The sequence below is a fragment of the Sceloporus occidentalis genome, unplaced genomic scaffold (genome assembly GCF_023333645.1).
Source record: "Sceloporus occidentalis isolate IW3139 unplaced genomic scaffold, rSceOcc1.0.p SCAF_1, whole genome shotgun sequence".
NCBI lineage: Eukaryota > Metazoa > Chordata > Lepidosauria > Squamata > Phrynosomatidae > Sceloporus > Sceloporus occidentalis.
In genome coordinates, this window is record NW_028316981.1 from 181,082,916 (window position 1) to 181,093,551 (window position 10,636).

At 42.7% G+C, this 10,636-nt stretch overlaps 1 protein-coding gene across 3 annotated transcripts in view; it reads right to left on the minus strand.

Annotated features, from left to right (window-relative positions):
• The window catches only part of LOC149322939 (NF-kappa-B essential modulator-like), a 20,247-nt gene extending 9,611 nt beyond the window's left edge, over positions 1-10,636 (minus strand). The window contains exons 1-9 of one of the 3 annotated variants that reach the window (XM_089485085.1): positions 10,552-10,636; positions 8,259-8,453; positions 6,288-6,496; positions 5,403-5,501; positions 4,755-4,928; positions 4,575-4,636; positions 3,204-3,266; positions 354-465; positions 112-227 (exon numbers count right to left, since the gene is read on the minus strand). In XM_089485085.1, the coding sequence (XP_089341211.1) occupies positions 112-227; positions 354-465; positions 3,204-3,266; positions 4,575-4,636; positions 4,755-4,928; positions 5,403-5,501; positions 6,288-6,496; positions 8,259-8,442 (1,019 nt within the window). In that variant the 5' untranslated portion in view covers positions 8,443-8,453; positions 10,552-10,636. Of the gene's footprint in view, positions 1-111; positions 231-353; positions 466-3,203; positions 3,267-4,574; positions 4,637-4,754; positions 4,929-5,402; positions 5,502-6,287; positions 6,497-8,258; positions 8,454-8,914; positions 8,933-10,551 lie in introns of those variants that run through there. The other 2 variants (XM_089485069.1, XM_089485077.1) reach the window with 2 other exon arrangements.

Below are 10,636 nucleotides of genomic sequence, written 5' to 3' on the forward strand. Positions count from 1 at the left end.
TCCCAGCTCATTGTTCCATAATGTCTGCATCACTGCAGGCAAAGAGAGCCTCCCTCCACCCACCTGTCCCCAATACAACCAAACCACACAAGACTCTGGCGGGCCTCTCACCTCTCCTCCTGCTCTTTCTTTTCCTTCATGGAAGTTTCCAGGCGGCTTTGACTTTCCAGCAACTCCCCCAGCAGGGAAGTCACCTGGGCCTTTACCGAGGCCCTGTCTTCCCCAAACTGCTGTAATGGGAGAGGGAAGGTAGAGTCAGTCTTTCTGGAATGGGACATATAGAAGTTACCTCTAACCTTTCTCCCCGGTTTGTAGGGAGGAAGTACTGGACAGGAAGCTGGACGCTTATCTACCTCCAACTGCTTGTTCAGTGTTTGCAGCTTCTGCTGGGTCTCCTGCTCTTGGGATGCCAGGCGGGCCAACTCCTTCTGGGCCAATGCCAGCTGTTGATGAAGGGCTGAACGCCTGTGAGTAGTGGGTTGGAATGAAATGACAAACAGCAAATACACACCTCCTGGCCTTCACAAGCCAGCAAATGTAGCTTGTACCAATAAATCCAGTACTAGACACCACAAAATTCCATCACTCAGTAGTGAATTTTTAACAGTGTGCTCAGATTTATTTATTTAGGCGCGTTACAGACTGCCCCTTTGGGGCGGCCTGTAGGTGCTCTTTCCCCGCCGGATCAGGGCCTCAGCTGCCAGAGTGGCAGCCTCCAAGGCCCCGATCCGCCGCTTTCCAGGCCGCAGGGAAGCGGCAAAAGGCCACTTCCCCGCGGCCTGGAAAGGGGTGTCCTTGGGGTGGGGAGGAGGAGAAAGGGACCACTCGGCCCCTTTCTCCCTTGCATTGCTGGCGCAGCCGTCTAAAGGCTGCACCAGCAACGCAAATCGTGGAAGGAGCTCCATTTTGGAGCTCCTTCTAGCACCGCAGAAAGGGAGCTCTATGCGCTCTTGCGCGGCACAAAGATGTCACATCCGCGCCGCCCCATTTGGAGGTGGCGCGTTCGTGACGTCGTAATGGTGGCCCCTATGGTGTATAGGGCGCCGCCATTTTGTATGTCCTGGGGATGTACTAGGGTTAGGTGCGTGCGTAAGGCACGCACTTTCCCTAACCCTAGTACGACCCCAGGACGTATTTTACGCCCGTCTGTAACGGGCCTTAGTTATTTATCCTGTCCTGTAACTTCTATCCAAAAATCTTAGGGCAGCTAACAATCAAATTAATTTAAAACAATAAATAATCACAATAATTTAAAAGGCTGAAAAGATACTAAATCCTTTATCAGTTAAAATTACACTAATCAAAACATTATTAAAACAATTAAAAATAGTTACAACCATAGCATATATGCAATATGGAAAAATCAATTAGGCCTGAAGGCTTTAAAAAAAAGCTAGGTAAAAAAAAAAAAAGCCAGGTTTTGACTTGGCACCAAAATTATACCAATATTACCAGTAATTACCACCCAATTGAGGTGGGGTGCTACAAGGCATGCCTACTAGAAATAAACTAATAATATTCTTTATCATATTCTGTTATCCAATACTTTCTACATCAATATTCCCAAATGGCTATACAGGTATGTGATTCACCATGTCACCCAGTGGTAGGCCTTGGCCAAGATACCTCAAGGTCCTGCTCCCTCTCTCCTCCATTTCCCTTGTTATGATTCTGTTTGCTTTGCTATCCAGATTTCTCCCCCACTTTCCAGGCCATGCTGGTTGCTCAGTGTCCTCTTTGCTAGCCAGTAGGAAAGGACACAGTCATAGAACCTCACAGCTGGAAGGAGCAGTAAGGGCATCTAGTCCGATCCCATTTGCAGGAATATACCATGACAGCACTCCTGGAAGATGCCCATCCAACCTCTGTTTAAAGACCGCAAAAAAAAAGAATAAGATCACCTCACTGTGTTTGTTTTTTTAATAAATGCATTCTTTGCAAAGTCCATCCAGTGGACTGGGCAGCCCAAAAAAAATTATAGAGAATGATTGACAAACTGTGTGGTCATCTATCCATCACAGCTTGCTTTATACTTCCACCAGCAACCACAAGCAAGATTTAAAACAACCTTTTACACAAGATGTCAGGTTTGGCTCCCTTGGCATGCCCAGTCTCTTTTAAGCTAAAAGGAAAAGGGACAATAATATTAAGGTGTCGCTGCTCCTTGTTACATCCTTATTTTGGAGACCTTCTAGACTCTGGGTTACCACTGTGTCCCTAGCAGTCACCCTTTCTATGGAAATCAACCTGTACTTGGGTTCTACTGTCTCATATAAAAATACCACTTTTCATGTGGAAAACTAATGTCCAAAAGATCCTCTCTAACCAAGCTTTTTTGGTGAAGAAGAAATTGTTGAATCACAAATTTACCTCAGTGAGAGAGAAAGCCAAAAAAGTGCTATTAATTTTCTTGCACTGACTAGCATTTGCTTCTAAGAAAAGACTGTGTGGCTGTCCTGAACACAAGTTGAATCTCCCTTAGCCAGAATTCCAAAATCCAAAATATTCCAAAATCCAAAATTACCCACATGGATGGCTGAGACAGTGATGGTTCAGTGCTTTGCTTTCTGATGGTTCAGTGTACACAAACTTTGTCTCAAGCACAAAATTATTTTTTAAAATACTGTGTCTAAAATTACCATCAAGCTACATAAAAAAGATGTACACGAAACATAAATGAATTTCATATTGAGAATTGGGTCCCATCTCTAAGATAGTTCATGATGTATAAGCAAATATTCCCAAATAAAAAACAAACTCTGAAATCCAAAACTTCTGGTCTCAAGCATTTTGGAGAAGGGAGACTCAACCTGTACTGTAATTACCAAAAATCCAACTGATCATACTCCCCATTATCCTTCCTTGTGGATTCCCTCCTCCTCAAAGCAAGACATTCTCCTTCAGTGTTAGAGGTTATCATGGAATGTGTTCTTTTTCCTAAATGCTTCAGAGTCTGGCCTATGCTAATTTAATTTATAGCTGGTCCCATTCAGTCAAGAGGGACTCCCACAGTTCCAGTCCTGCTTGTTTTACTGCAACAAGGAGCTCCTAGTAACTGGATTTGTGGATCTTTCCCTCTTCATGGATCCCTTCCTCCAGAAAGCACCCCATTTGCCAGAAGCTGTAACATTCCATCCAAGATGTGTTACTGCATAATAGCTGGGCCTGCCTGAGAAAATTCCAGCATATCATCATAAACTTACTCATCCTCTGCTTCCTTCAGCTTTTTGGACAGCTGTTCAGCCTGGTCCCCACCAGAACCCTTTCTGTGAAAACAGGATGATGGCAGATTGTCACTTTCTTTGAAAAAAACAAATTCCTCACTAACTGATTTGGAGCATTAACTTTCAGCAATTTGCAAATGCTTCACAACAACACAACACCAACCAAGATTCAGCTTTGATGCTTTCCCAAAAGGGGTGGTTTAAGGGATACCCTAAAGATTTTGTGGAAAATGCCAGTTCTAGGGCCTTTTCTGCATGGATGGGGAAGCTGATGGCTCCAGAAGGGATTGAAAAATGATAGTTCAGGGACTGAAAGGAATATGACAGAATGCACTGATGATTATAAATATATATAAGACCACAATAAAAAATGTGTACCAAGTATAACTACAGCAGGGCTGAAGAAAATGTTATCTCCAAATACTGGATTGCAGATCTCATCAGCCATAGCCAACACAGCTAACAGTAATAATTAATCAGAGTTGCAGCCCAAAAGCATCTGAAGGACCCCACTGAGGCTGCGTCTGCATTGCAGAAATAATCCAGTTTGACACTGCTTTAATTCCCATGGCTCCATGCTATGGAATTCTAGGAATTGTAGTTTTGTGAAACATTTAGGCTTCTCTGTCAGAGAGCTCTAGTGCCACAACAAATAACAGTTCCCAGAATTCCACAGCATTGAGCCATGGCAGTTGAAGTCATGTCAAACTGAATTATTTCTGCACTGAACACTGTATTTAAACAAAAACACCACCACAAATTAACAGACATGTCTCCTCATGTTTTCCCATAATTTGAACTATGGCTGCATTCACACTGCAGAAATAATCCAGTTTGACACCACTTTAATTGCTATTTGTAGTTTTGTGAGAGATTTAGCCTTCTCTGTCAGAATGCCCTAGTGCTACGACAAACTACAGTTCCCAGAATTCCACAGCATTGAGCCATTGCAGTTAAAGCAGTGTAAACTGGATTATTTCTGTAGTTTGAATGTAGCCTACGACTGAGGGCTATGAGAAAAAGGGCAGTGGTGGCACTCTAGCTTAGAAACATTCTCTCTAGAAAAGCTTGCCTAGTGCCAGGTAAAGACCTTTTAATTTCCACAGACTTATTAGACTGTTTTAGACTAACTCAAATATATTTGTGAGGTTTAAGATTATTTTTATGTATTACATGTTTGTTGCATATTTAGTAACTTATTAGAAGCAGCTTTTGATGACTTGAATGAAAATGGGAGAGTGGGCTTAATCTTAAAATCATGATAAAAATTAGAAAATAAGATCCACATGGAAATAAAGAATTTGGCCCAGAAGGGCCATTCCCTCTGCTTCTCCATCCTAAGTCACTTACCTATCCCCTGAGCCCTGCAGGCACTCCAACTCCAGGGGCCGCTCTTCTCGAAGCCCATTCTCCTAGACAGGCAACCAGATCACAATATGAGTTCAACCCTGAGCTGCCCCCAACCTTTCTTCCTAACTGCATGTGAAGTTTACCCCCCTTATCTGCCTTTCACTCCCCAGTTACACTCACTTTAATTTTTATTCCACAGTCTTCTGTGGACAATGTGGTCTGTGCTGCTTGTTTCAATGCAGAGATCTCAGCTTGCAAGGCTAGCTTTTCTTTCTGTAAAACTTGATTGGCTTCCTGGAGCACCTTCAGATCTTCTTCCAATTGTCCCCTTTTTTGCTGCGTTGATTCAAGGGCCTAGGAAAAAAGGAGAAGTGCAGAGTCTACATGGGGAATTTAAACAAGCCACCACAATGGGTTATCACATCTAACCTTCCAGTGCTGCCTACAGACTAAGAACACACATTTGATAGTTGTGGCAGATGATGGGGTGAGACAATAATCCTAATCTGACTGCTGTAATCCCGCCTTGATCCGCAGGGAAAGGCGTAAAATAGAAATAATAATAATAATAATAATAATAATTATTATTATTATTATTATTCTTCACAGTTAGGTGATCAGTCCCTTCAGACCAAACTCCAGCTGTGCTCCTAGATCAGGTTTCTTTAAGCTGGTGTCCTCCAGATGTGCTGAACTATAGCTCTCATTTTCCACAGCCAGTTACTGGCTAGGTGTCCATGGCCATAGGGTTTGAAGGAAAATGAGAGCTATAGTTCAGCACATCTGGAGGAAGGCTGGCTTAGATGGACACAAAGCATTTCTCCTTACCACAGCAAGTATGTTCTCTTCTTCAGTAATGGTCACAGTGTCTTGGTCATCTTGTGCTCCAGAGGCCTCTTTCTCTGAGGGATATGATTGAGAAGCTGCCTGTAAACCAGAAAAGAAAAAAAATCCAATACACATAGGTTGACAACAAAGACAAAGGGTCATCAGAAAGATAAGACAGACAGACAGAAGATGTGGAGATATATTGATGTGTGTGTGTGTTTTCATAGAATCTTACAGTTGGAAAGGTCTGCAGGAGTCATTTAGTCCAACCTCCTGCCATGTAGAAATATACAACTAAAGCACTCTTGAGAGATGCCCTAAAACCTCTCCCTAAAGACCTCCATAGAAGGAGAGTCCATCACCTTCTAAAATACTCCTTAGAGACCTTCACAGGAGAGTCCACTACTTCCAAGGCAGTCCATGCCTCTGTCAAACAGTGGGATCTCTCTTCTAATCTGAATATATTAGTTCACATTCTAGTCTCTGGAGCAGCACTAAACAAATTCACTCCCTCTTCTACATTTCAAAACTTCTATTTACTTTCAAAAATCTCTCTTTATTCTGTAGAAAGAACTGCTTTCTGTAACATGCTGTTTTGAGTATTGTGTGTAGGTACGCGTGGACATCAAGGAGACAGATTTATCAGTACTAACAAAAAATATTGATGAGTGAATACATATCTGTCAGACATCCATAAATATAAACTCATTTTACAACATTGTTTTACTGTCTTTCCTGGTGACCCCTAGTCCTTGATGCCAACAGACACATTACAAAGTATACAAAACACCAAGAATCACAGGAAGCAGTTCTTTAGGCAACACCACTAAGCATTAACAGGGAAAGGGGAGATGAAGGAAGACCCCCAGCCAGCCTCCCAGTTACCAGCTGCTTCTTTAGCTGTTCCACCTCCTGGGCAGCCTGCTCCAGCTGTTTTTTCAGCCCTGTCCGTTCTGAGTGCAAATTTTCCACCAGCAGTCGAGCCTCCTGGAACTTGCGCATGAGGAATTCCTTCTCCTCCTTGTGGGAAGCCTGGAATTGCAGGAACTCTCGATAACGCTCCCGAAGCATGTGGTTACTCTGGCGGATGGCTTCTGTACAAAGAACAGAGATAGAAGATGTTGGACCTTTCTTCTTCAGGAGTGACAGAATCATTACATTCTACCTGCTCATGGAAATGAATGAATGGGTGATTTCACCTTTCTTTCAAATCCTCCCTTTACACTGTAGCCATTTCTACTATTCCATTTTGAGAATCCAGTTCTCAGTATTAGAAGCACAATAATCTGTTCTCACTTATCACGTGCAACAATTCTAAGTACATGTTGAATATCCTATATCCAGGTTTCCAAAATATTCCAAAATCCCAAATTATCCACATGGGTGGCTGAGATAGTGATACTTTTGCTTTCTGATGGTTCAGCAATACAGCAAACTTTGTTTCATGTGCAAAGCTATTAAAAATATTATGTATAAAACTACTGTCACATTATGTGTATAAAGTATACACAAAACAAAAATTAATTTTATGTTTATATTTGGGTTCCATCCCTAAGATATCTCATTATATATATGTAAATATTCAAATAATAATAATAATAATAATAATAATAATAATAATAATAATCTGAAATCCAAAACACGTCTGGCTCCAAGCATTTTGGATAAGGCAGACTCAACTTGTACTAGGAAGACATTCACAAGAAATTCAGACTTAGTCAAGAGGCTGGAAGAACATAAAATCCAATCCATACAAGACAGGACACTATCTTCCACTCCTCTGTCGCCTGCTTCTTTCTCTATTCAGATTAATTTACATAGGTCCAAAACACACTGCAGAAACAATCCAAAGTGAGACCATTTTAACTGTCTTGGTTCACTGCTGGGGAATCCTGGGAATTGTAGTTTATTGTGGCCCCAGAGCTCTGTGACAGAGAAGACTAAATGTCTCACAAAACCACACTTCCCAGAATTCTCTAGCATTTAGCCAGGGCAGCTAAAGCGGTCTCAAACTGAATTATTTCTGCAGTGTGTTTTGGACCATACTCTAGTTAGAACATCCCACAAGGAAGCAGACAAGGTACACAGAGACAAAGTCTTACATAGGTTTTGTCAGACTGTTGAATTTACATATGGGAAAGTGCTCATTACTTTGGATTACTTCCACATCCTATTATATATAAGTTGATACAGGCTAATTCTATTTCTACTGTAACTACAGTATTAACTACTTCACTTTCATAATTTGTAGGAACAAGCTCAATTGTGATTTAACAATTCCCATTTTCCGGAGATTTGTCCTTGCACTGTAGTCACTAATTTCAACTATAATTACATAAATGCAGCTTCCTTGCTGCATTCAAATATGGATTATTTTACCACAAAAAGCTCAAAATCACAAAAATATTGTTATTTATACCTAGGCCACTTTGATTTTTAGGCACTTGCCTGACAACCACAGGCGACCAGATATTCTATGCTGATGAGTGAATGGGCTTACAGGTAGGATGCTAGGATGCTAGTGGAGGGCATCTTTCCCTTCTCCACACTCAACTCAGCAATGTAGTAAACTGCTGGAAGATTTAAGAGGATCTTCTGGTTTATAACTTCTAATTCCCTGCAGACTAATATTTTTATGGGCTTATTTGCAGGACTGCCCAAAACAGAGGTTGAATGTGATTAGCTTCTTGGAGTCACCGCTACAAAGAAAACAGCATACATGAGACCTTACTGGAATGAAAACCACTCAGAGCAAGTAATGCTCCCAACAGTTTAGTTCAGATAAACCAACTAGCGAACGTTTCATCAGTCCACCTAAATAAATCTCTTCCAAATCTCAGTCCATTGTGTCCTTACCTTTCAAGTCTCTGTTCTCAGCCAGGAAATGCTGCACAGCTTCATGTCCAGCCAGCTCAGCTGGCAAATGAAGAGGGCTATCTTTGCCAAGAGAGGAATCATCCCCCATCATGCTGCAACCACTGTTGGGGCAACTGCCTGGCTGTACCATGTCACAGCTCCAGCCACCTTGGGCTGCACTCATCCATCCAGGTCCTGGAAACACAGAGGATAATGAAAAATGGGATAGATACACACAAAAGGCAAAGTCCAGTTCATTGAGTCACATGGGCCTCCATCTAACATATGTCATGATTTAAATGAGAGGAATAATGGGACTCGCCCTATTTCTCAGTGTAAACATAAAACACTTTTGTCGGGCCATATCACATCAAAGAGAAAAGTCTCATTCAACCATTTTTCTCCATATAAACAAAAACAATACATACAAATTAGCGTGTCAGAGAAAAATCAGGTTGAAGCTTTATCCTCTCCGTGTGCGTTTTACCCAGCTTGATCCATGGGGAGAGGTGGGTAAGAAATAAATATTATCATTATTACTATTATTATTATTATTATTATTATTATTAGATGGAGGAACACTTAATGTGAATCTTCTTGTCACAGGTTGGAAAGTCTAAGAAATACTCAAGTCTGTACTCATAGGAACAACTAACCTTCAACGCCCAATTACAAAGAGAAAGTGAAGAAACTGGATCCTTGCATTCCATAGAGAACAACTTCACTGAGCCTAGATTCCTGACACAGAAGCTTGAATTCAGTGCAGAGTTTAAGTGTCAAGAGCAGACTACAACTCCCAGCATCCCTCACCATTGGCTATGCTGACTATGTCTTGTGAGAGTTGCAGGCACACAACAACAAAGTGGTTCTAGAGGAGCGCTTGGCAAGGCTCCTGTTTGGGACTGCATTTCTCACAATTCCCTAAAGGCACAGCATTTTGGCCTGGTACTGGGGGATTATGGGAATTATAGTCCCCGAAATGAACTTTCCTGAGCTCCATGACATATTCAATGCAATACTCCTGACTCTACTCACCAAGGAAGAAACCACATCTAAGATTGCCATCCTATGCCCTACTTGTGAGTTTCCAAAAGCACCTGGCTGGCTGTTATTGGGAATGAGGTGCCAATCTGAGAAATCTATCTCCGGCAAGTCACACTCTCTCAGCCTCCAAGGAAGGCAAAGGCCTTCTGAACAAATCTTGTCAAGAAAACCCCCACGATAGGGTCACCGTGAGTCAGAAACAACTTGAAGGGACACAACAACAACAACAACAACAAAGCAGTTCTAAAAGAGCTTTGCAAACTTTCTGTTTGGGACTGCAGTTCTCAGAATGCCCCAAGGGCATAGTTTTCTGGCCTGACAGCAGCAGTGGATTATGAGAGTTGTAGTCCTATAATCCAATACAGCAACTATCCTGAGCTCCTTCACCCCTCTCTCCTTCATGCCTCTCAGCCTCAGGGGAAGGCAAGGGCAAACCTCCTCTGAACAAACTTTGCCAAGAAAACCTTGTAATAGGGTTGCTATAAGTTGGAAAAGACTTGGATGGACACAACAACTAGGGCATGTCACACTCTCTCAACCTCAGGGAAGGCCACGACAAACCCCCTGCGAACAAATCTTACCAAGAAAACACTGTAATAGGTTCACCATAAGTTGGAAAAGGTTGGAGGCACCAAAGTCACACTCTCTCAACCTCAGGAGATGGCAAACCTCCTGTGAACAAACTTTGCCAAGAAAATCCTGTGAAAGGGTCGCCATAAGTCTGAAAACGATCTGGTGGCACCCAACAACAAGGAGGGCAGGTCACACTCTCTCAACCCCAGGGCAAGGCATTGGCAAACCCCTTCTGAACATATCTTGACAAGAAAACTCTGTGATAGGGTCGCCATAACTAGGAAAAGCACCCAACAACAAGGAGGGTAAGTTGCACTCTCTCAGCCTCAGGGGAAGGGAGTGGCAAGGCCCCTCTGAACAAACGTTGCCAAGAAAAGGCCAGGATAGGATTGCCATAAGTTAGAAAAGACTTGGAGGCACCCAACAACAAGGTCACACTCTCTCAACCTCAAGCGATGGCAAACCTCCTGTGAACAAGCTTTGCCAAGAGAGCGCTATAAAAGGGTTGCCATAAGTCTGAAAAGGACATGGAGGCACCCAAGAACAAACTTGGCTTGGGACCTGGGTCCTGGCTCTCCCTTCCAGGATGAAGCACCCCCACTCCCATCATCCCCACCCAGGCAGAGACTGAGACCCCTTCGAAGGAAGGAAGGAAGGAAGGCAGTGAGGAGCCCACCTCAGACTCCAGCTCCCCCAGTTCCGCCTCCGTCTCCCGCTTCCTCCTTCCTGGAGCCTTGTTTTGTTATGAGCCGGAAGTGACA